The sequence below is a fragment of the Zingiber officinale genome, chromosome 1B (genome assembly GCF_018446385.1).
Source record: "Zingiber officinale cultivar Zhangliang chromosome 1B, Zo_v1.1, whole genome shotgun sequence".
Taxonomy (NCBI): Eukaryota; Viridiplantae; Streptophyta; class Magnoliopsida; order Zingiberales; family Zingiberaceae; genus Zingiber; species Zingiber officinale.
In genome coordinates, this window is record NC_055986.1 from 81,384,412 (window position 1) to 81,411,216 (window position 26,805).

General features: G+C 36.3%; 1 protein-coding gene across 4 annotated transcripts; it reads left to right on the forward strand.

The window, feature by feature from the left end:
* The first annotated feature begins 289 nt into the window (after positions 1 to 289).
* Positions 290 to 13,507, forward strand: LOC121968326 (protein SIEVE ELEMENT OCCLUSION B-like). Of its 4 annotated transcripts, none has more exons than XM_042518754.1 (8): positions 290 to 888; positions 965 to 1,048; positions 10,691 to 10,932; positions 11,039 to 11,137; positions 11,231 to 11,634; positions 11,782 to 11,882; positions 11,986 to 12,590; positions 12,697 to 13,507. In XM_042518754.1, the coding sequence occupies exons 3-8, from the start codon at positions 10,783 to 10,785 to the stop codon at positions 13,294 to 13,296; spliced, it is 1,959 nt and encodes a 652-aa protein (XP_042374688.1). In that variant the 5' UTR covers positions 290 to 888; positions 965 to 1,048; positions 10,691 to 10,782; the 3' UTR covers positions 13,297 to 13,507. The 4 variants fall into 4 exon arrangements, with proteins under 4 accessions (XP_042374688.1, XP_042374694.1, XP_042374701.1 ...); XM_042518760.1 differs by having other exon boundaries at positions 10,699 to 10,932; XM_042518767.1 differs by having other exon boundaries at positions 10,703 to 10,932.
* Positions 13,508 to 26,805: the final 13,298 nt, after the last annotated feature.

Sequence of the window (26,805 nt, forward strand, 5' to 3'; positions counted from 1 at the left end):
TGTCCTATTCAAAAATGCAGTTAGAGTCCAATGAGTTCAAAGAATCGACAATTACATTGGGATATGTTATATGTAAAATACCGGAAAATATGCGAATATTACTAAGGAAATTTTCTGGAATTTTTGGAAATCTTTCGGGAATTTTTCGGATCTCGTATGGACGAGTTAACGGGGACAAAAACGGGGCTCAGAAAAAGCCTGTTTCGGATACCCTGTTTTAATGAGGAAAAGTTTTAATTTTCCTTTTCTTTTTCTTTTTCTTTTATTTTTCTTTTCCTCTGTTTTTTTTTTCCCGACGCCGAACTCGTGCCATTTCCCTTTCCTCTCCCGCGCGTGCCGAAGCCCGACGCCGAGCCCTAACCGCCGGCTCGGCGGTTTCTTCCTCTTCTCCGAGGCCGAAGCCTTAAACCCCTCGGCTCCTCCTTTTCTTCTTCTCCTCATCTTCTTTGCGCCGATCGCCTCACCCCGCGACACCGAAGTCACCACCGCCGGCTCCTCTTTTCCTGCGCGCCGACGCAGATCGCCGGCTACTGCCGACTCTAGCGCCTTACCCCGACGCACGGAGCCAGTCGTGGTCGTGCCCTAGCAGAGACTTGCCGCACCACCGCCGCCGCCTGTTCTCAGCAAAGCAGCGCCACAGTCGACGCCTACGGACTAGGGCAACGCTGTGCCCTAGATTTGCAGCGCCGCCGTCCCATTCTGCCCTAGCCATCACTGACACTGCCCTCCTGCAGTGTCTTTCGCTCGTCGCTGCCCTTGTGATCTAGCGTCGGTCGGCTAGCCGTGAGTGCCAGCAAAACACCTTGTTATCGGCTTGAGTTTCTGGCATTAGGGCTTCCAGTGGCAGCTTTGTCCGGTTTTTGGTCATTTCAGGCAGTAAAGGAAGAGGTAAAGTGCTCAAGTTATTTTGGGAATTTGGTTGTGGTTTGGAAGTTGATTTCTTGGTCTTTTTGGATCCGAACAGTGAGGAGTTTCGGCAGCCAACAGCCCTTAACGGCAGCCCTCATTCCAGCATCTTCTTGTTCTTGAATAAGCTGTGGAACTTGAGGTAAGGTTTGGGGTTGTGGTCTTTGTTGTAGATGATTTCTAGTAGTGTTAGCAAAAGTTGTTAACTTAAGTTTAGAAATAAATCTAAAGGTGTAATTAGGGTTAATGAAGCTAACCCTAGTTGGACGATGGATTAGAATTTAGTGGTATCAGAGCACAGTTTTACGATCTTTTGTTTCGTATTTTGGATTTTGAGATTTATCTGATACCAATTTATTTGGTATCAGAGCGGGTTATGATACCTGCTTTTGGTGTTCTGGAGATTTATCGGATACCGGTTGTTGGTATTCTGGATATTTGGGTTAGCCAGGTTTGCGAGTCAAACTGGGCATTATCGGATTTTCGATATGGTTGTGTTTCGGATTTCCGTTTCGGATTTATTTGGATTTCCGGCGATATGTACGTTCGGAATTTTGAGGTCAAATTGGGGACTGGACAACGACGGAATATCTCCAGACAGCAAATAGGTATGTTGTTATTTTATGTTTGTTATATTGGTATTGATATTTTCAGGTTGATGCTGTCAGGAGAGAGTTCCAGTTGCTGGTCCCTGCAGACCTCGAGGATGTGATTGGTTTTTCGTTTGATTTCCTTTTCTGTTCTAGACTGTTTGCACTTGTTATGTTCTGGATTTATTTGCTTATGGACATGATATAGATTTTATTATATCGATGGATTTGGATTTGGTTTTTATTCTACTACATGCCTGCCTGGACGGCAGAAGAGGTGAGTTCGTCGGATTTGAGTTTTACGAGTGTAGTTGAGTAGGGTTGATTTCGAGTCAGAGTATTATTACTGCGTGGTTGTGTCAGCCAGAGGCTGAATATATATATATAAACTGCGTGGTGATTGATTTTCATTACTGTTATTATTCCAGCCGCCTGTGGCTGAGTATTTAGTGCTTGTAGAAAATTTTGATTGTCCGCCGTACAGGGGAGATGCTGCCGAAATTTTCTCGGACAGGGTCTCCTCTGGGGGCGTGACATTATATACAAATAAGATTCATTAATGTATAATCAATTCATTTAGCCCAAATCATTGAGTTCGACCAAAGGATCAACTGAAACAAGATCCTTGTGCAAATTGATATTTGTGTAGGTGATTGCTACTATCTTTGAGCAATTAGGTGTAAATCACAGACTGTAAAATGAAAATTTAGAATAAACATATGCTCAAAGATGACAAATAAATTTTATAACTAGATAAGTAAATAAAGACTCAAGAGATGAAAAGTAACAGGAGACCAAAGAAAACCTTATTTAACCAAATTTAGGTTACTTAAAAGGTCTGAATATTAGCCTTAAAACAAGTTCAATAGAGATAAGATTCATGTAGAAATCCCAAGTAGGTAAGACCCACGTTATGTTTGTTTCTTGTTGAATTCGAAACTGATTACACTCAGTGGTCCACGTAAAGCATGAAAAACATTGCTACAAACAAATTCTAGAAAGAAACAAAAAAGCTAGAAAATACAGAGCAAGAAATAGTACTGAAGGCTAACACAGGGGGAAAAAGTGATAATTAAAATATTTCTCACTCCTAAAAGCCCATTTTACCAGGTATGAATTGTCTAGGAAAAAAAACAATCAAACAAAATAGTATACGTAAACATGATTTAAAATTTTAAGTCTTGATTTATGATCAGAATAATATTATTTTGATATCATATTGATTTGGATAGTTTTTAAATATAAAATATATTAATTAAAATATTTTTTAAAATAAAATTTTAACTTAAATATTAAAAAAAGAAAATTAAAAAAAAAGGAAAAAAAAGGATCACGAGGTGAAAAATTAAACGTTTGTAGGTAAACTTCCGAAAAGAATAATTAAAAGTTTTCTTTAATAACAGAAAGTGAAGACAACCACTTACCAGTATAACAAAAGTTTGTAGGTAAACTTCCGACAAGAATAGAAACTGGAATGATCCACTATACTCTATGATCCTGATACAGCAATTAGGAAGCAAGATGTAAACTGGAATGATTTACTATACTCTAGGTCCATATTTAAGGTTTTTGATTATTTTTTTTTTTAAAAAAAATCAATTCTGGGACGAATCTAGGATTCGTCTCAGAATTGGGGACGAATCCATGGATTTGTCCCAAAAATCTGGGACAAATCCTAGATTCGTCCCAGAATATAAAAAAATTTAAGGGGCGTTTGGTTCTTTCTTAGGAATAGGAATCGGAATGGGAATCATTGTATTGTGGAATGGGAATGGGTATGAGCATGGATATCACTCTTAAAAGCAATGTTTGGTTAGTTGTATATCTTCTATCGGAATAAATCAAAGTTTCCTTTTTTACCCTTAAAGGAAAATAAGAGAAAAAATTAGATGTGAGAGAAAGATGAATGTGAGAGAAAAATATGATGAAAGAGAATGATGAGAGAGAAAGTATTATGAGTAGTGTGATAAAAAAGAATGAAGAGAGAGAAAGTGTGATGAGAGAAAATGAAAAAAAAAAGAGTGTGATTGGAGAGATCATGATGAGAGAAAATATGATGTGAGAGAAAGTATGATAGGAGAAGATGAAGAGAGAGAAAATATAGTGAGAAAAATGAGGAGAGAGTGTGTGATGAGAGAGAAAGTATGGTGAGAGAAAAAAGAACAGTGAATATGATGAGAGAGATTGATGAGAGCGAAAGTATGATGAGAGAGAAAATGTGTTGAGGAAAAAATGAGTAAGTGTGATAAGAGAGATTGAGGAGAGAGAAAAAAGAACAGTGAATATGATGAGAGAGATTGAGGAGAGAGAAAGTATGATGAGAGAGAAAGTGTGTTGAGGAAAAAAGGAGGAAGTGTGATAAGAGAGATTGAGGAGAGAGAAAGTATGATGAGAGAGAAAGTGTGTTGAGGAAAAAAGGAGGAAGTGTGATAAGAGAGATTGAGGAGAGAGAAAGTATGATGAGAGAGAAAGTGTGATGAGAAAAAAGATAAAAGAGAGTGTGATGGGAGAGATTGAGGAGAGAGAAAGTGTGATGAGAGAGAAAGTGTGATGAGGACCAAAAGAAGGAAGAGAGTGCGATGGAAGAGATTGAGGAGAGAGAAAATATGATGAGAGAGAAATGTAATGAGAAAAAAAGAGGAAAGAGAGTGTAATAGGAGAGATTAAGGAGAGAGGAAGTGTGTGATAAAATGATGAGAGAGAAACTATGATGAGAGAGAAAATATAATGAGAGAGAATAAGGAGAGATAAGTGATATGAAAGAAAAAATAAATAAATATATTTTGATATTTGATATTAATGGAGAAAATTTTAGTTTTAAGTCAAGGGTATTTTTGGAATAATGGAATATTTTGATTGATGAAAATAGGGTAATGACTCATTGAAGGGGAGGTACATGGGAATGAGTCATTACCCAATTTCAAGGATTCATTCCCTTATTTGTATTCCTATTCCTATAATCCAAACATTAACAATGGGAATCAATGATTCTCATTCCCATTCCCCACTTCTATTACCCTAAACCAAACGCCCCCTTAAAAAAAGATTAATAAAATCTGAAGGGTCAAATATGGAGTAAAGATATCATAATTCTATAAAACAAGTTTGTATGTGTTCATATCGTTCTCTTGATCTTAAAAATGTCCTTATTTATAATTTTGATCTAATTTATTGAGTGTGACAATTTTTTTAACCCAAATTACGTCAAATTCGGGTTAAAAAATCACCACACTCAAAATATTAGGTCAAAATTATTGATGAGGTCACCACCTACTCCTTTTTATAGACTTGCCGTCGGTTACAACTTACAAGGAAAGAAAAAATAACAGAATTTTATTTAGAAAAAATCTAAACCAAAACCAAGTTAAACCAAACCAAGTTAAGTTAAATCAAACCAAGTTAAGTTAAACCAAATCAAGTTGTGGATGGGTGGATGTGAGACTTTATATAGAGGCCACAACAGGAACCTAGAGGAGGAATTGGTTTAAGCCTCCTGATGGGTTTGGGCTTCCTGTATTTGGCTCGAACACTCAACCCAAAGTCCATCAATAATAACTCATACCACTAAAGGGTTATTATTGAACTACCGCATCAATCCCATATTACAATATGGGCTCCTTCTTATCATGAGTGCGTTAATCTCCCCGTGTTTAAGATATCATATGTCCGTTAATTAAATGAGTTACTGACAACTTAATTAATTAACATCTGATTCCAAGAGTAGTACCACTCAACTTTATTATCATGCCGGACTAAATCTACCTGCAGGGTTTACATGATAATCCTTATGAGCTCCTCAAGAGGACATCATCAGCCTAAATAATTAAGACACAGATTCCTTCTATAATCAACAACACACCATATAAATAGTACTATTTCCCAACTCATCGGGCCTATTGATTTAACGGATAAATTTCACCCATTGATAAGTCAAAGAAATAAATACTAAGTATACGTGCTTGTTATTATATAGGGATTAAGAGGACGCACATTCATAATAATAGAGGTTCTGTTCTTTATGTAGTCAATATAAATCGAACAACCTTAAATGGTCCGGCTCAATACACACATAGTGTACTAGTGTAATTTTATAGCCAAGATAGACTAATACCAAATTACACTACAATCGTTCCAATGGTTTGTCCCAATCCATCTTGGTTGTGAGCTACTATTTATAATTTATAAGGAACCGATAACATGATCTTCTGTGTGGCACACTGGCACCACACACCATGTTATCTACAATATAAATTAAATGGGCAACTGCATTGACATATATATAAATATAAAATGCAAACATTTGACCAAAGATATTCTCATTTCATAATATTTCAAAACAGATGTTCATACAAAAGTTAAGTTTATAGTATACATCCCAACACACTATTGGTTCACGATCAAGGGGTGACTCGTGGCTGTGGATCGATCTGGCCAGCGACTACAGCGACGCAACGTTACCCAAGGCTAGGGCACGACTGTGATTCGGGACTAGGGCATAGCGTCGGTGCAGGGGAGATCGACGGATCAACCCTAGCGACGACGATTGGGATCCACAGTGAGAAGGTCGCACGACAGCCTGCGCCTCATGATCGGTGGTCGCCGGTGATGAAGAGGCAAAGAAGGAAGAGGGATCAGATCTAGGGCTCGGTCGAGCGATGCACCGCGCGTCGGCTGTCTGCAACTTTGCTGATAGAAAGGGAAGAGGCGAAGGGCTTGGCTAGGGCGTTAGTTGTGGGGGCAACGCAATAAAGAGGAAAGGAAGGCCAATTGGTTTCTGCGTGGAAGAAGAAGAGAAGTAAAGAAGAGGAGTTCGGCAGCGATCGGGGGAAGAGAAAGAGATCGGGAGGAGAAGATCGGGCACGACGCGACGACGGGGAAAAAGAAAATAAAATAAAAAAAATAAAAAAAATAAAAACAAAAGAAAAATTAATCTTTTCCTCACTTAAATGAGGTAGTTTAAATAGGCTTTCCACTAGCCCCATAATTTATCTCCTTAAGCTCGTCATACGAGCTCCGAAAAATTTTCAGAAAATTTTTGAAAATTCCTAAAAATTGCAATAAGGTTATTCGCCTATTTAACCTTATTATTTAATTAATATTTTGGGTACCGTATTTTACATTCTCCTCCACTAATAAAAATTTGGTCACCAAATTTGGTTATTTACCATCAGCAAGTACTAGCAAAAGCTAAACAGTATAAATGCTAAACGAAAATTAACCCACTAGTAGAAAATCATAGATCAAAATCAATTGTGCCAATTTTTTTTTTTTAAGACATGGATATAATCAAGAGAACTATACAAACATATAGAAATTAATTTTGTGTCATTCTGAGCTCTCTGACATTAATTTGTAACTCTAATAAATTCAACTAATTCAATTTTCTTTTTAACTCTAACATAATCAACTTCACTTGAATTCCATCTATTTCACTTAGGTATGAAAAAAATATATTGGGTCAAAAAAAATATTTGAGGGCATTTACATAATCATGAGAATGAGATGAACACATAGAAATTACAATAAATCCCAAAATTCATTGCAAAATTTTGCAACTAATTCTTAAATTCGTAGTAAATTTATAATGAATTCTAAATTCGTTGCAAACTTTCATTATATATGTTCGAAACTGGTTGATGGATCTATGGAGCTTGAAATCATATGAAATTAGTTCTTATGTATTCATCTCTTTATCTTGATTATATAAATGTCCTCAAATATTTTTTTATACCTAATATTTTTTTTAGTGATTTTTTTATCACCTTGGCTATGTGTCTAAAAATTGATAATTCGGGTTTAATTTTTGAAGACATTGATATAATCAAGAGAACTATATGGACACATAGAAACTAATTTTGTGTCATTTTGAGCTATTTGACATTAATTTATAACTCTAACAAATTCAACTAATTCAATTTACTTTCTAACTCTAACATTTCAACTTCATTTAAAATTCATCTATTTGACTTAGCTATGAAAAAAAAAATATTGGGTAAAAAATATATTTGAGGACATTTACATAATCATGAGAATGAGATGAGCACATAGGAACTAACTATATCTCATTCCAAGCTCTTTAGGACCATTAACCAACTTCGGAGTTTCTTTTTTAATTACCAAAGTTTGCAACAAATCTTGAAATTCATTGTAAATTTGCAACCAATTCTAAGATTCGTTGCAAATTTTCAATGATTCCAGAAATTCATTGCAAATTTTTGCAACAAATTCATAATTCATTATAAACTTTGATTATATATGTCCGAAGCCGGTTGATGGACCTAGAGAGCTCTAAATCAGATAAAATTAATTCTTATGTGTTCGTCTATTTGTCTTGATTATATAAATTTTCTCAAATATTTTTTTGTACCTAATATATTTTTCAGTGATTTTTTTATCACCGATTTGTCCGAAAAATATAATTCAGGTTTAAAAAATCACAGATCAAAATCTATTGGGCCAAATAGATTTTTGAAAATATGATATAATCAAGAGAATTATACAAACACGTAGAAATTAATTTTGTATTGTTCTGAGCTGAAATTAATTTTGTATTGTTCTGAGCTGAAATTAATTTTGTATTGTTCTGAGCTCTCTGACATTAATTTGTAACTCTAACAAATTCAAATAATTCAATTTGCTTTCTAACTCTAACGTGTTCAACTTCATTGAAATCCATCTACTTGACTTAGCTATGAAAAAAATATATTGCATCAAAAAAAATATTTGAGGACATTTATATAATTATGAGAATGAGACGAATACATAGGAACTGATTTCATCTCATTCTAAGCTCTTTAGGTCCTTTTTTAATTACCAAGGTTTAGAATTAATTTTGAAATTCGTGGCAAATTTGTAATGAATCTCCTATTTGTCGCAAATTCTTAGTAAAAGTTTATATAAACAATATTTGCAACGAATTTAAGATTCATTTCAAAATCGGCAACGAATTTGGGATTCATTGCAAAATCTACAATGAATATTATTTTCGTTGCTAAATCTACAATGAATAGTTTTTTATCGCAAAAGTACAACGAATGGTTTTATTGATCGTTGATTTTATAAAAATATTTATTTTTATCACTAAATTGAATTTAGCGACGAAATAGTTTTTGTTGCTGATTTGCGACAAAATATTCTGTTGCTAAATTAGTTGCTAATTAGCAATAATATTTATTTTTATCACAAAATTCATTGTAAATTTGGGACGAAAATTATTCGTAGCAAATGTCATCCCTAAATGACTGATTTTTTTTGTAGCAATCAGTAACTATGTATTCAGTCAGTTTATACCGACGGAATTTAGAGTCAGTCAGAATCCAAATTACGGACTGAATCCAAATTCAGTCGGTATTTTGTCGTGGGTCGGGCACTGGAATTTTATGTGCAAATATACCGATGGAATACAAATGCCATCAGTGAATACTGATGGAATTGTATTCAATTGGAATCTAAATTTCTGATTGAATCCAATTTCAATCGGTATTTGACATAATTATCGATGGAATTCTAATTCATCGATATATACCGACTGAATTAGAATTTGTTAGTAAATTTTGATTGAATTTTAACTCCATCGGTAAAAATCTATTAAATTGTGATGGATTAAAATTTGCCGTTAATTCTATAGTTATTTGAAGATTTAGCATGATTCTCACGGTTTACTCGACCTAATTACCAATAATGTTAGTGAGTTTGATTCATTCATTCAATCTGCATTATACACTTTATTCGATTATCGCCTTGGTTGATATGTCCTACCTGCTACAAGCACACGATTGATCAGTTGAATAGATCTAATCGACCCAAGTGGCCCTTCTATCTTGATGGACTTATTATTAATTTGCACTTCGTGGCGAGTCGAATCATCATATAGGACAAGTTGGTTCAGTTGTATTTTTTAAGGTATGTTTTATGATCCAATTAATTCTAGAGGTAATCTGTTTGACTTTATAAAAGTTTTCCACCGACCGACTACCAAAATAAATTTAGAAGTATAAGTAACAATCCACTGCCAATGATCTTAGTTGTTCAAATGCGGAAAACTTGGGTTTTGACTCTAGTGCATGGAAAGACCCAATTTGTGTTGAATCACGGAATAAATGATTAATCATGTTGGGTAACGTTAAGTCTGAGATGATCGGTTGGGCTCAAAGGAAGTTTCCCACTAACATTAGTATAAATCGAGAAGTACTTGCGGCTGGCGACCCAGTAGCCCAATGTCTCTTAGTTCCAAATCTTATTTGGAGGAAAAATCTCTATAGATATGCCATAATCGGAAATCAAATCATGAATATCTGGGAGACAACTGAATATCCTTACTCACCATAGCTCGGGGCGTGTTGAATCATAATATAGGAGTTATTATGAGTTGGTACATTTGCTGATTGAGGGGTGCCAACTATATGCATCTTAATGGAAATCATGTGCGCTTCCTGATTTATCCTGGTGACCAATGAGAAATTTTCATAGGACTAGATTGGTTATCCAAGAATAGTCAATGAGACTAACTGAAATTATTATTTTTTTTAATAAAAATTACATGTATTTAAATTGATCAAAGTTAGTCAAATTTTAGAAGAAGAGGAAATATTTGTCAGAATTAAAAAAAAAATTGTCAACAGTGGGTCATGAATCTATTCTAGAAAAAGAAAAAGACTGAGCAACGTTATTTGAGACATTATCTATTGCAATGTATTAAGAAAGACTTAATGACCATAATGCATACAGAATAATATTTTAAAGAGATAGATGCATAGTGTAGCTGACTTATAAAGAGAAAAGAATAGCGTATGACACATTTGAGGGCTAATTAATATTGTATGACCCTAATTAATAATAACTAATAACTAGTCATATTTTATATATGTGAGCTAATTAATATTGTATGACACTAATAATAACTAAAACTTAACTAGTCATATTTTATATATGTGATCGAGCTAATTAATTAATATTGTATGACCCTAATAATAACTAATAATTAGTCATATTTTATATATGTGAGGTAATTAATATCGTATGACCCTAATAATAACTACTAACTAGTCTTTTATGACTCAATGGAGAGGTAATTAATATTGTATTACCCCAACTAATTAGTCTTTTATGACTCATTTGAGAGGTAATAATTAATATAGTATGACTCTATAAAAACTACTATTTCATGTCTCCTCTCGAATGTTCCTTATAAATAGCCAATTAGCCAGCGTCTGGGTGCAACTCCACCGCAAGTGTCTTCACTGCAAGTGTCCTCTTAACCACCTCCCTCTTCAATCAATTAATCTCAATGGCGGCTGCAGCCAAAACGACGATAGTGAAGGATAAGTTTCTCGACGACGACAACTCCATATTGAACGCCATCAACCCTACGCACACCCACGACGGAAGGATAACGGCAATTAAGCCCCTGTTATCCGTTGCGGCAAAAATACTGAAAGTACGTACTAATACTACATGATCAGAGCCTTTTATCATCGTGTGTTGTTAATTGATATGTATTATATTCATTTTTGTCCTTGTTCTGACTTAATTGTCGATTATAGGAAACTGGAATTACTACTCTGGTTCAAGAAATACTGCTAGAAGACAATATTAAAACCATCGAACCACTGACGTCCACCATCCACACCGTCTCTTGCAAGGTAACGTAACTTTATCTAATTAATTAATATGCATGCACACGCCAATGAGCAAAAGAAGACTCATATCAATAATATACATTTATTTATATATAGCTCGCCTGCGAATGCTCTGGAGTCGATCAGCATGGTGGAGCGATGAGGATTTTTAAGTTGCTAGGATGTTACGATTGGGATGCAAAGGTGATGATAGCGCTGACAGCATTTGCTATGAACTATGGCGAGCTTTATCTGCTTTCCACGGCAAAGACATCTCTTTCAGGAACCTTGGCTGCCTTAAAGCGGCCGCCGCGAATTACTGAAAATATACAAGTCCTCATCCAAGCAGTTACAAAGCTTTCCAAGTGCATCACTGATGTCACTTGTTACCCTGATCACATATCATCCGATGACAGCCTTGTTCTTCTTGAGTGCAAGTTCGCTTTCCCTATTGCTGCCTACTGGATTATTAGAAGCCTTGTTGCCTGTTCCAGTCACTTTACTTCCTTCACCGATGAACCGTGAGTACACAACATTAATTCCTAGCAGCTAATTGCGTGCTTCCTTGTAGAATAGAGTAGAGTAGAGCAGAGTATAGAGTAGAGCAGAGCAGAGCAGAGCAGAGAATTAAGCGCAATAATAATTTATTTGCTGTTTCTTAATTGCAGGAATAATGGGAGTTTCACCGTAGACAGCGTCTACATCTCATTTCTGGTCGAAGGAATCGACAACCTTTACAATCGTATCAATGCACTACTTGAAAAAATTGGTGAGACGCATTATACTACTTTTCTCTATCAAACTCTTAGTTAATTTTGGCTAGCTGAACTCCGAGCGGTATCTAATTAGAGTAAACTACATGGTCGATGCAGCGTACCGGAAATATCAAGAGTCCTATTTGAAAATAACGATTCTCTTTGAGATGGTACAAAAGACTACGTTACAAATTTTGGAGGGAATACACAACTCCGAGGATCTCAAACCCCTAGTCCATGGTGAGAAGGGGAGCGTAACTCTTGAGGAGGTGCTTACGAAAAAGACTGTCATGTTGTACGTCTCGGATCTCAGTATCATTACAAAAGCCGAGGAGCTAGCGATGTTGAAGGCGAGATACATGTCACAATCTCATCAACAACACGAGATTGTTTGGCTACCTATCATAGACGATTATACTGCAGACATGAAGAAGACTTTTTATGACTTGGTCACCGACATGCCATGGTATGCGCTAAACCCAGTGTGTCTTAAACGAGAAGCAAAGCAATACATAAAAGAGAAGTGGATGCACGAAAAGAAGACGTCATTGGTGGTGCTAGACCAAGGGAAAGTAGTGTGCCACGACGCCCTCCACCAAGTGCGTATTTGGAAAAAACTCGATTTCTCCTTCACCGTCGAAGAATCATATAGTCTTTGGAGGAACGTTTCATGGAAGCTCGATTTATTTGAAGATCATTTTGATGCCGCTACCAAAGAATGGGTATGCGATCGAATCACCGACTCTTTAATTACTTGCAATATAGTACTGGAGCATACTTTAACAACAATTATTTTAATATTGAGAGAAATATTGATTTCAATCACAGGTTAGGAAAAATAACAACATTTGCCTATACGGAGGGAAGGACCTCAAATGGATAAAAGAATTTACTACAGAATTTAAGCGCGTCTCAGAGATTACCAAAACACAAGTAAAGATAGTGTACATCGGCAAGCATGTGAAGGAGGTGATGAATCAAGCGAAAGTAGCTAAATACAATGTGGATTGTTGGGATGAGGCCAAGATTCGTTCATTCTGGGAACACGTTGAGAGTATGTGGCATTGCAAGATGCAACACCAAAGCAACACCAGTAATAATGATGTCATCTTGCAGGAGCTTATGAGGATGATAAGCTTCGGTAACAGTGAGGAGGGGTGGGCAATATTTAGCAAAGGAGCAACATCGAACATTGTCAAGGCCCATGAGAAAGAGCTTCTTACATGCCTTCGGGAATGGAAAACATCTAAAGAAGAATTTTTTGTGGAACTATCAAAAAAGTTCAGTAATAATAAAACACTGCCCACTGATCATCATTGCATTAGCTTCGTACTCCCTAGAGATGCTGCCAACTTCAAGGAGGAGATGCTTTGTGCGCAATGCCAGAAGCCAATGGAGAAGTTTGTGCTCTATCGCTGTTGCAAATGATTGGGCGAAGAGTACGTTGAAAACTTTTTCTATGCAAGTTCTTTGTGATTGTGAGTTTACCTAAATAAAATTGGACATTGTTCTGTCCAATCTAGATGGTGATAGTGTGGTGATGCTTGTTTGAATTCAAAGTTCTTGTCCGTTGTCCTTATCCTTGTCCAAGTGTTTGTACTTTTATCATTTTCATTAAATAAAATAAATTTCAATTCTAGTTTTCCTTGTCAAATTTGTCTAAGATCTTTAGATAGTATTTTTTTTTTCAAGAAGAAACTAATCAAAATATTACATAAGTAGACATTAATTTGAAGTCAATAAATAGCACTGTTAATTATAAATGGTTCCTTCCTACCATTATAGAAATCAAAGTAGATATGAATCTTAATTAGGAGTCTTTGTGTATAGTCTCGTTTTTATTTTAGAAAAGTTAAGGCTTCAAGGGTTGGATGATCATAGAGGTTAAGCGGTGAATAGCTATAGCTGGCTAATTAAGAATTGAAATGACACTTGAATTCACAATTATGGTTAGGTACGCTATAGAAATATATACTCAAAAAAATTCAAATGTTCAATTTTATAAGTTTCAAAACATTCAATTCCTACTTCACACTCTATGTTTCGTTGGTTAGTTATTCCATGAATGTCATTATACTTCTCTTTCTCGGATCCTTCTAGAGGCAAAAAAAAAAAAAAAAAAACCCCTCTTGTACTTCTTACAAGGATAAAAAGATAATAAGTATAAAGAATAAAGAATAAAGAATAAAAATATGAAGCTTAACAAAATAATGACTACAATAAATAATAATGGAGCTTTAATTTCGATGTTGAGCATAAGTGCTTTCAACTAATTAGCACCATCTCTGTAGTCTCCATGAGCTACGCTTAGTTCCACATTCGTAGCCTTCATCTAAGCTAAAGTTAGTTTTTTTACACAAAAACAATCAACTCAAATTATATATAGTTGATTGAATCCATCCTTTTGGCATACGAATGAATACTTTGCTCGACTCAATCCGTGATAAGTGGAATAAACCATGGTATCACATAATTCATTTGGTGATCTTAGTCTTCCTTTTCAAATCAATTTTTTGGCAGAAAATGAATACTTTGCTCGACTCAATCCATGATAAGTGGAATAAACCATGGTATCACATAATTCATTTGACGATCTTATTCTTCCTTTTCAAATCAATAATTGTCATATTAAAAAATCAATCGACTACCTTGTCGATTGAATCGATTCCATTTGATTGCTTTGTTGCCTCAATTACAAATAGAAACATTATGTTAATTGGATGATCAACCTAAGTCAGCTCACATGCTAGTGGATTAAAATTAATCTTCACACAACTACATCCTCAACTTAGACCAATTCTATGGTTGAGTCTTCATTTAAGTCAAGTTCTACCTAAAACCAAAATTACATGTTGACTCGACTCTCACAACTCACACGAACTACCTATTAAGAGGTTGTGCCTCGTGGACTTCTTTGTCTAGTAGGAAGCCTTGCTCTTGAATCTTTTGTACTAAGAGCCCTCACCTTTGAGTCTTCATCTTTTGTCAGGTTTGACATATCAAGATTTCCAATAGTCAAGGATTTGATCATTCTTGACCTACTTGAATTTTAATTTGTCATGTATTCAATCTTTAATTTACTTGGATTTCTCTAGATGTCAAGTGTATGATCAACCTTGACCCTCTTGAATTCATCCATTACACCTGCAATATCTTTGCTATGTTACATTCATATGCACACTTGACAAGCCATATATTAGTAAACATAATATATGTCTAACTTAAATATTTTGCCCATATATAAAAAATACTTGATCAAACTCAATCAAACTTAAATTCTTCTCACAAGATGTTGGAGAACGTCGGGTAGAATAACGATTATTTTAGAAGCAAAAGTTAGAGAGGAATTGAAGAGAAAACAAGACATGAGAAATTGACAAATGAAGAGAAACCATCATCTTTAGGTTTTACTAACAAAAGAGATTAATTCGATAACAAAAGATAATTCCTAAGAAAACTAAATAGACATTTAAATAGACCAAACCTAACTTGCAAAAGATGAAAAATATCTTTGAACCCTAAAACTAAAAATTATTAAAAATAGGAAAAAATTATTAAGAGCCTAAAAAAAAGGCCCTAAACGATGTTTTAGACCCAAAACTAGCCTATTATGGGCTCCACCTAAAAACTAATTTTAGATATTTAAACGAGCTTCAATTTGGCACATATATGGATTGTCTCATTCTGATACATAATAAAAAATTATGGCCTATTGAAAGTCAGCTCCTCATACGTCAGTCTAGCATCATGAACTAATTTAGGGCTTTAATGATTTAACTTTTTTTTAGGTGCTTGTGTAGGATCGAAGAAAGTGGGGGCATCGCTTTTTTACTTTTTCGTTAAACATAAGAGTAAACGCAATGAAAATAAAGATAGAAATAATGCTAACACTTTTCTTTTACTTGGTTCACAGCTCAGTTACTATTAATTTAGGGCCCACACTTGTTGAGTGATTTCAAAGAGAATACAAATGAATTGGATACAAAGTGCATGTAAATAAAAGACACCAACAAATTGCATGCTAACACTTTTCTTTTACTTGGTTCATAACTTAACTTTGAACTTTTACCAATACCAAAATACAAGTTTGATTAACTAGTATTTCTAGCATCAAAAGTATCTTATGAGGAGTTAGGGGAGCCTCAGAGGATGACCCAAAAGAGACACTAATTGCCCCCCCAGCTGAGCCCCACTCGTCAACTGTGACTCAAGCGGGCGTAACAAGCAAAGCTCTTCCTTTGTTGCACTGAGGGTGCAACAAGTAGAAGTGGGTTTAGCTAACCAACCTTTTGACCTGAGTTGTTCCCATCCACATGCAACCCTTGCATCCCAAATTCCTCGGGGAGTCCCTTCTTGAGGTGAGTGCTCAAATGTGTCACAAGGATAGGAGCCCCTGCCCAAATTTGGTTCAATTGTCATGCTAAGATTGACCAATTGTATGGTGTGGATGTGGACCAATGAAAGGGTGAAACACAAGGTTTTGTTCGATTAGCAGAGTTGTTCTCTCTAGACTTGACCCGAGTAAGTGTATATTTAGACTGTAGTGTGTTGGGATGAGGTGATTACCTCAGTTTGCTTTTAATGCCAAATATTTGTGGCAAGTATGGACTGAGGCCATGGAGCTACATGCTTGATTCAACAGACTCATTCGCTCACACCAAGCCATGGAAGCTTGGTTAGAGGAGTTAGAGGCCCAGCGAGTTCATCCTGATAGAGAGTTGGAGGAGGTGAGAGATAAGGCAAGAAATTTGAGGGCATAAACCTTGGCCCTTACTGAGCAATTGTGCCAGATGACCCAAGCATTAGACGAGGCAAAGCAAGAGTCTGCCTTAAAAATAACCCTCTTGGAGAAACAAGCGATCAAACTCCAAGATGGCATGAATAATAAGGTCAAGTTGAAGGCCTCCTCCAAGAGAAAATGACTAAAGAAGTGTTCGCTGAGTTGAAGGCTAAGAAAACCGAGTTTGGGGGTCTGAGCTAGAGACCCTCAAAGTCGAGCTAAGAGGCAAAGTGGTAGAGTTGGTGGCCAAGAACATGTTTCTAGAGAGTGAGAGAGCGAGACTAGAGGCCCAAAAGGTAGAGCTATAGAGTTAGTACAGTGGAGAGGAGGAGCTCTAGGATGCTAAGAAGATAGAGTATATGTAGTTGAAAGAATTCTATGACCTATTGAGCAATTAGACTATCAGCATGATCACACACAGTTCGAAGGGGGTCGTAAAACAACTCCGAGAGGTAGGAGATCTAGCCACCGAGATGCCCAAAGACTTCTTGAATCTTCAAAAGGTTTATAATAACACTCTTCCTGAGGAGTTTGAAGATATTATGTAGCTTCTAATGTACTTTGCCTTGCTCTAGAATTTTGTAATGCACCTAATGCATTTTTTTAATTTAATGAAAGATTATCTCTCCCCTAAATCCTTACGTTCTATTGGATTAAACATTTCTCCTAAAGTCGATGATGAGGGTCCGATCAAGGTATTGGTAATCAAACTAACTAAGTTGGCTATAGAATTCTAAGTGAGGATCTGACAGGGAGTCCAACTGAGGAGTTGAGGAAGAGTCTGACTGAGGAGATCCAACTGAGGAGTTGAAGAAGGAGATTTGATTGATCAAGGAGATACGACTAAGGAGTCGATGAAGAAAATCCTAACTGAGTAGTCAGCAAAGGAGATTTCAAATTTTAGCCAAGGGCCGCTAGACCATTATGGGAGTGTTACGCAACCACAAGTGCACTATTTCATTGTCAGTAATAAAAGATTATCAATCTCACAGGGACTGGTTATAAGCACAAGAGACGTTTCACGTAGAATTAGCTAAACAATTAACAAGGTAAGGAAATGTACCAAGTAAGCAACTAGAAATAGAAATAAGAAAGTAAATGAAGTATTTGATTTTGTGAGTGTTCTAGGAATTCAGTTTCTTTATGATATTCATTGATGTATCATGGTTCTCCAATTCATATCCTCAATTGACATTCATTTATAGGAAGTTGCTGATTTTCTCCTGCAGAAGACAACCGGCAAGGGACTTTGATCTACACCTCTATCAATTAAATAGTTATGATCCCTATGAAATCCGTTAGCAGGATAGGCTGTCACCAACACCCCTCAGTTATACAACATAGAAACACATCACCATTCAATCCACATAAAGGTGTAGGCACTAAGTGTATTCAACTATTCCACCTCCTTATAGAGACTAGCTCGCCACGACCGTGTGGCCTTTATACGACCTTAAACGTTTTGCTCTCGGCCAGGGTCACACGGTTGTGTGGCCTTCACACGGCTGTGTACTGCTTTGTCTCTGTATAGCTTACATGGTCGTGTGGCTCACACGGCCTAACCAATCATGGCCTCTGGAATTCTTGCACGGCCGTGTAGCACACACGGCCTGGACTTGCCTCTTCTCTGGAAATGTTACACGACCATGTAGAAGTGTTGCTTGGGCCATGTAGATCTACATGACCATGTTCTAGTCGCACTGTTGAGGTAACACGGCTGTGTGGATCCACACGGCCATGTCATGCTCATCCTTTGGTGAAGCGACATGGGTTGTCTGGACCACACGACCAAAGTCATTTTCCTCCTTACTTCCTTGGCATGGTCGTGTGGCTCACATGACCAGTGTTGTTTTCCTTCGCATGTTGCTCGGATTGACCATGAACAACATATCCTCTCCAAATTTGACTAATGTAAATAGAAAATACACAAGAGTGTTGGATCGATAGCGCAAGAGGGGGGGGTGAATAGCGCTCGTGGCTTTCACTCGTTTCAGAATCGTAAAACAATCGAGAGTTTAAAGCAGTGGAAATGAAATAAAGACAAACACACAGAAACACACCAAGATTTACTTGGTTCGGAGCCTTGAGCGACTCCTACTCCAAGGCCCACGCTCGTTAAGCGTTTACAGTGGGCAACAACTATTTTTCGTAAAATCTATTACAAGCTAAGTACAAATAAACTGTAAGTAAACTTTATACCGACAACAGCAAAATGGAAACTGAAGCTTCGGGTCGTCGGTAAGTTGTTACAGCACTTCGGGATCATCTCGTAAGCAGCTTGCAGCGTAAGGATTACTTGGAATTCGTTGTTTTGAGTGCTGCCTCGAACCCCTCTTTTATACTGTGCTGGAGGCGCCTTCAAGCCTGTCCAAGGTACCTCTAGTCCGCTGAGTCGCACGGGTGGATCAGCACAGACCAGGTCGAACCTTATCTGGTTCAAGGCGCCTTTAAGCCTCCTCAAGGCGCCTTCCAGCCTTGGTCCGAGGCGCCTCCAGCTTCATCCGAGGCGCCTCTAGCTCCTCTGGACAGCTGACTTCGGCTTACACCCGAGGCGTCTCCAAGCTCCATGGAGGTACCTCAGACACTGTTCATCTAAGGCTAAACTCTAGTCTTTGGCCCTACAAAACATGTTAGTCTACAAACACATCCTGCAAAACCAAGTTAGCACAGATATTAATCAATATAATATTCTAACAGTCTTCGGACTGTCTGGGTCTGACTTCGGATTTCCGACCAGAAGTCCTAGGTCGACCCGACACCTACTGTTCCCTCTACGGGGAACGCGCCCTCACCTACTCCACTCAGGAGATTTACTTGTTGCCAGTACGATCCTCTAGATCGACTGGACTTTTGCTCGATGCTCGATGCTTCCGGACTTTCTGCTGGACTCCTGCATCCCGACTCGTCCCGTCTTCCACCTGGTTCGCGACACCAGGACTTTCCACTTTGGGTTACCACCCCCTAGGACTTTTACCTGAAGCCCTCGACCCACCAAGACTTTCCGCATAGGGTTACCGCCCCCTATGACCTAGGGTTACCACCCCCTAGGGTTTTTCACCTGCCTAACCGCAGCTAGGACTTTTGCTTAAGTACTACTTAGGACTTTCCTGCAAGCTCCATGAACCTTGTTAGATAACAACATAACCTTAACTATGAATTCCTTTGCCATTATCAAAATAACGGTTCGATCGTCGGATGCTTCCCGCACTAACAATCTCCCCCTTTTTGATTATGACAACTGAAATTCAGAGTTAAGTAAAATAGATAAATATTTTTCAAAGTTTAAGTAAGTTACAAAGAATGCAAGCATAGTTAAGCCAAAACTAACTTAAACTTTATAAGGCTCCCCCTTAATAAAGGCTCTCTTTATAAAGTTGAATTTTCCTACTTTTAATTTCCCTACTCTCCCCCTTTGTCATTTATAAAAAATAAGCAAGTTTGAATAATTCTAACTTTTCAAACAAATTTTATAATTTGAAACATAGAGAATTAAATAAACATTAGGCTTTAAAGAGGGATAAAGATACTTTAATAACACTTAGCTTTTTGAAATTAATTGTAGAATTCTTAGCTAAGTGAAATAAGGGTCTAAAGAGATATATTTCGTCAACTGAGTTTAAGAGGCTAATAATACGTTGACTTTGAAGGATAATGTTGGCCAATTTTTTAAACTTAGTTGAACTCTTTGAAGAATATGTTGTAAAATTTGAAAAACATATTGAAACATACTTCAGGAAATATTTTGAAAGTCTTAGCTAAATTTTGAAAATCTGTTAGGAAACAAAAATACTTAGCTAAATTTTGAAACTCTGTTAGAGGAAAAATTACTTAGCTAAATTTTCAAAATCTATTTGAGGAAAAAATTCTTTGCTAAATTTCCAAAATCTATTTGAGGAAAAAATGCTTAGCTAAATTTTCAAAATAAGTTTGAAGGGTTTTGTTTGGTAAATATTTTCATAATTTTGAAAAAACTTTTTGAATATAGAAAATAAGTTCTAAGATACTTAAAGGCAAAGGAGGATTAATAAGTCTAAAACCCTAATGTCCAAGCATGAACTGAAAAGGGATTGCAAATTAATTAATTTCTTTTAGTAAGGTATTAGAGCCCTAATGTCTAAGCAAAAAAAATTTAAAATCAAGCACTTAACTTCTTGGCCACATGTCTAACCATCTAGCTACTAGCTGATTGCCTAGAGGACAATAACCTTCACTTGGTTAGTCAAGTTAAGCCAATAGATCCAGTTAGATTTCACTAGTGCTGGATGACTTAAGTTGATTAATGTATATAAGATATTTTAATGCCCAAACTCACTATGATGCACAGAAATAAGCATTCTGGAGTCCAGGCAGAACCCTATGCATCTCACACCATTCTAAGTTTTGCAAATACAAACAAGTTATGCCTAGTGTGCTTGTGAGATGCTCTGGCTGAAACTAGGGGAACATGATTTCTAGGAGGAGGATCCTAGGCTAAGTCCAGATTTTTTTAAAAAAAAACTAAGAAAACTGGGATTTTGAGAACATTATTTTTCCTAGTTTTTAAAATAATTTCTAAAAAAACATTTTTGAAGAACAATAAGAATTTTAAAGTGAAGATCTATTCTACCCAACACATTCCTATTTGGCATAATTAAGCAAATAAAACTGGTAAGAAGAAATAGGTAGAGTATATGAGTTCTACTAGTACAACCAGACTAGAAAATGGAAATGTCTGTGTAATATCCAAGGTACATGAAATGGTAGTGTCAAAAAGTAGGATCATCAGTGGGGGATTGTCAACTGGAGGTGGTGCAAGGGGCTGCTCGGGTACAGGTTGGCCCTGGCGACGTATCTCCCCCCGAAGAGAAGCGAATCTAGCAACTATCTCGGATTGTAGGGATCAGAGGAAGCGATGGCTATCTCGAACAACCCGTCGATTCTCAATGGACTGAACCTCGAGACGAGCGAGTCTGTCCTCGACGGAAAGTGGTGCCGAAGTTGAAGGTCCGGCTGATGTGGAGGGCCCGGCAGAGGTGGAAGATAATGGATCTACGAAAAACTCCTCGACTAAGAAGTCGGGTCACTCCTCTCCCTCGCCTGGTGCATCCTCGGCCTCTGGAGCAATAGGAGCAGCGATTGGCTGTGGCCGGCCCTTCCAGGCTAGAATCCCTCTGCAGTGACCTCTATACTATCTAATCGAAGACTACGCTGTCCTAACTCATTGTATAGTGTAAGGGGGAGAAGTGTCCCTACGGATGTGTCTATCCTGGAGGTAGAAAAGATCTGAGTCAAGACATGACAGTAGGGCATGTGGACTACTCCTGATGTGACTGTACTCGATGCATGTATGATGTTATGGAGCATATGCAGTGCAATGTCTATATCTAGACGCTGGCTCAGGGCGTACAGAAAGAATGAGTGAGAGGATCGCATCTTCGTGACGTCACGAGATGTGATCGGCAAAATGCATGCTGTCAGGACTCTGTATATAACGTAGTCCTGAACCCTAAGAAGAGTTGACCTGAACTCAGTCAGGCCAAATGGTCTCTCCTCCTCGAAAAAATGCATATAGATGGTGTCTAGGGTGATATGGGAATAGGGATCACCGAATGGTAGATCCCTACCCGGGTAGCACAGGAATGTACATGTAGACTCCCTAAGCTCTAAACTCGTGCAAATCAGGGAGGGAGTAAACTAGATGTCTGTTCCACCGACTCTGGTGGAATACGTACTATCGTCAACCTTCTCGAGATTGTGATAGAACTGTGCACACAAATCCTGGTTTACTGTATTCTTGCAGTAAACCAGTTTCCCTAACTGATAGTATTCTATCATCTGGACTACGGGGTGACAGAACTGGGCAAAAAATGACCTATCTACATACCTAGGTTTAATGGATTCAAATGTAAACCTAGCAAAATCTACCCTATGTCACTCAGAGGGGAATCTAGGATCCGTAGAAGGAGTCCTAGCCGGTGTAGGATCAGCATGTCGGCGTTTTCTGATTTATGCAAGATATAACCAAAAAATGCATAAAAAATCATATAAGGACATTAGAATGGTTGAAGATATACCTAGGAGGCATTGTAGGATGAGGGAAGGAGTTGAAGGCGCCTTAGGAGTTGGATTCACGTGGAGAAACACGGGGAACGCGTGGGAGCTTTCGGCTGAAAAACGAATAGAATCTATTATGTTCGTGTTGAAATTCTTAGGTTGAAGGCACCTTAAAGGTGGTTTAGGGCGCCTTATACCCGCTGTTGGAGGCGCCTCGGAGAGCATCCGAGGCGCCTTTAGTTAAGGCGGCGGGAAATTTCCCGCCTCTGTTTAGGGCGCCTCCCTTGAGTGGGAGACGCCTCCGAGAGATGTCACGTGTTTTTTTTTGGTTAAAAATTATTAATTTGATTTATGCTTTTAGATTTTAATTTTGAAGAAATTATTTAAGTTAATTAAATTTGAAAAATATTTAAGTTAGATTTTGAAAAATGTTTAAGTTAAATTTTGAACAAGTTTTTAATTTTGAATTTTTTTTTGAAAAAGATTAATTAAGTTTTGAAAAGTTATTAATTTTTGAAAGAATATCAAATTAATTGAATTTTGAAAATATTAAGTTTAAATTAATTTTTGAAAAGATTGAGTTTATTAAATTTGGAAAGAATATTAATTAATTGAATTTTGAAAAAGTATTAAGTTAATTAAAGTGTTTAAGTTAATTAAATTTTGGAAAAGTATTAATTTAATTAAGGTTTTGAAAAGTGTTTAAGTTGATTAAATTTTGAAAAAGTACTAAATTAATTAAATTTTTTGAAAAGTGTTTAAGTTACTTAAATTTTGAAAAAGTATTAAATTAATTAAGTTTTTGAAAAGTGTTTAAGTTAATTAAATTTTTGAAAAAGTATTAAATTAATTAAAGTTTTGAAAAGTGTTTAAGTTAATTAAATTTTGAAAATATTTACGTTAATTAAATTTTGAAAAAGTATTAAATTAATTAAATTTTGAAAAAGTATTAAATTAATTAAATTTTGAAAAAAATATTTAAGTTAATTTAATTTTGATGAAGTATTAAGTTTAATTTAATACCAAGTATTAAGTTAATTTAATTTTGAAAAAATATTTAAGTTAATTTAATTTTTAAAAAATTATTAAGTTAATTTAATTTTGAAAAAATATTTAAGTTAATTTAATTTTTAAAAAATTATTAAGTTAATTTAATTTTGAAAAAATATTAAGTTAATTTAATTTTGAAAAAATATTTGAGTTAATTTAATTTTTAAAAAATTATTAAGTTAATTTAATTTTGAAAAAATATTAAGTTAATTTAATTTTGGAAACGTTAAGTTAAATTTGAAAAAATAATTAAGGGAGTTGATTTTGAAAAGTATTAAGTTAATCTTAACACTTTAAGTTAATTAATTTCAAAAACTAATTAAGTTGATTAATTTGAAAGCTTTAAGTTGATTAAATTTTAATTTATTTTTAACTTAAATTTAATTTTAATTTTAATTTTATTTAATGTTTTAATTTAATTTAAATTTAAATTTATTTTTAACTTAAATATAATTTAATTTAATTTTTATTTATTGGTTTAATTTAATTTTAATTTAATTTTAACTTTAATTTAATTTAATTTTAAATTTAATTTAATTTTAAATTTAATTTAAAGTTAAATTTAATTTAATTTTAAATTAATTTAGTTTAAATTTAATTTTATTTTAATTTATAGTTTATTTTAATTTTTTATTTATTTTATCCTTAGTCATCTCACCCGATCTGAATTTTCAATTAGGGAATCCTATAATCTTGTGAGATGAATTAGATTCAATTATAGAGTTAAGTTTAACTTTGTGTTAGATTCAGGTTTAGTTTTGGGCTCAACAAATAGGCATTCTTTGGATAAACTTCTGGGCTATGGTGAGTCACAAGGACATCATTAAAGTAACCATGCCTTCGAGGTTTTCCAAGTAGTCCTACCTATTGAACTTAGTACAAAACCTTGGTGTAACTGGTTAGGATCCATAAAGGGTAGCTTCGGTCAGTTCCACTTAGCCAAATGCACCAGGTCGAAGCCATATCTTCCTAGACATGCGATGATTAAGCTTCCCCAACATACTATCATCCAATACTTCACCAATACCATGAGTCAAGTTAAACCTAGCCCTTTTTATTCTAACCTTAATTACCCTGCCGGGTATTTTACTCTTGGTTACCCTTGTCGGGTAGATTAAGTTTTGGAGGTGCTAGCTATTCTGGAGCTTGCCCTTGGATTTTTAAGATTTTGTAAGAATTTAATTTATAAATTTGATTTAAATTTTTAATTAATATGAATTTTCAATTTGAATTGAGTTTTAAATTTTAAATTTAATTTGATTTAATTTGAATTTTAAGTTGAATTAAATTCTTTTTATTAATATAGTTTTTCTACTAGCTCCCCCTGGATCATAGCCTCGATATGGTCTATCGGGGAAATGTATTTGATCCTTGGGGATCCAATATTGACCAAGTCCAGCTTGACTGATCAGGTTGGACTTGGGTACCCATGCTTGGACTGATTTACTATTTGGTCTGTTTACTAATGATAGATAAGATCTATATTTCTTTTGGTTTTATATCCTAGCCCAGTTTTGTTGTAAACGACTCTTTGTGTCCCAAGAATTAGGTCAAGGTTCTTGGAGCCCAAAGAGAACCGTTCTAAAGTTTTCTCCAAATCCTTGACTTGAGTTTTCAGACTAGAATTTTCTTCCTCAAGTTTTTGGACTTGAGTTGAACTTCCAGTCTGAACTAGGTCAGGCAAGGTTTTGGAGTTACTCACTTCTTTAAGGACTGCTACTTCCTTTAGAAGTGACTTGACTCTAATATTCGATTTTGCTAATTTGCGTAATAAATAATTAACTAAATTATTTAGGCGAGGAATACTTACAGCGGGGTCTGGCCCTTCGAAAACGGATACGGATCCGTGGCTTCTTTCTGATTCTGCTTCCGACTCGCTTTCGCTCTCGGACACATCGATCTGGTCCCGGGCCATCAGTGCGAGGAGACTTGTCTAATCGAGTTTGTTGTCGATATCTTCTGAGGATGATTCGTCTCATGTCACCTTGAGGGCTTTCTTCCTTCGCTTCTTTGCGTCCTTCTGATTAGGGCAGTTGGCCTTGATGTGCCCCTTCTGGTTGCACCCGTAGCAGATCACCTCGAACTTAACTTTTGAATTGGGTTGAATCTCCTTGGATTGTACTGCCTTCTTTAGGTCCCTTTTGTTGAAGTCTTTCTTCTTCTTGTAGAGCTTCTTCACGAGTTTTACGAGCTCGGTTGTCAGTTTATCGTCTTCATTGTCTGAGTCGGGTTCTTCTTCCGACTCGGGTTCAGTTCTTCATCGTGATCTTGGTTCGCGAGTTCTGCTGGTACCTGCAAGCAAAGCTACATCTTTATCGATTGGCTGTGCATTAGTCTGCTCGTGGAGTTCAAACTCAGAGAATAATTCATCTAATTTTATACAAGATAAGTCTTTGGAGACTTTGTAGGCATCTACCATTGATGCCCACAATGTACTCCTTGGAAAAGCATTAAGAGCATACCTGATAATATCCCTATTTTCGACTTTTTGCCCGATTCTGTGGAGGGAGTTGAGGATGTCTTGAATATGTGCGTGGAGTGAACTCGCCGTCTCACCTTCCTGCATCTTTATATTATATAGTTTATTAAACAATAAATCACGTTTACTTACTTTGGTGTCTGAGGTGCCCTCGTGCAGTTCTATCAGTTTCTCCCACAGCTCCTTTGCGGTTGAAAACGGACCAACTCTGTTGAGCTCCTCTTTGGTCAGGCCACATTGGAGGGTGCAAGTTGCTCTGGCATCAACTTCCACCTTCTTGATTAGGGTGGGATCCCATTTTTCACAGGGTGTAGGCTTGCCGTCTTCGTCAGTTGGTATTTTCAATCCAGTCTTGACGATCATCCACGTCTCGAACTGGATTTTGAGGAAGATTTCCATTCATCCCTTTCAGTACCCGAAATCTTCTCCGGTGAAGAGCGGGGGACGAACGGTGCTGAAACCCTCTTGTTGGGCCATTGATAGTATGCAAAACAAAAAAATAGAAGAAACGTCCCAAGACTAGGTCTTGGATTAACAGTGCGGGAAATAAAGTTAAGATTACGAGCTCGAGTGGTGTTGCACCAACTTCGAGCAA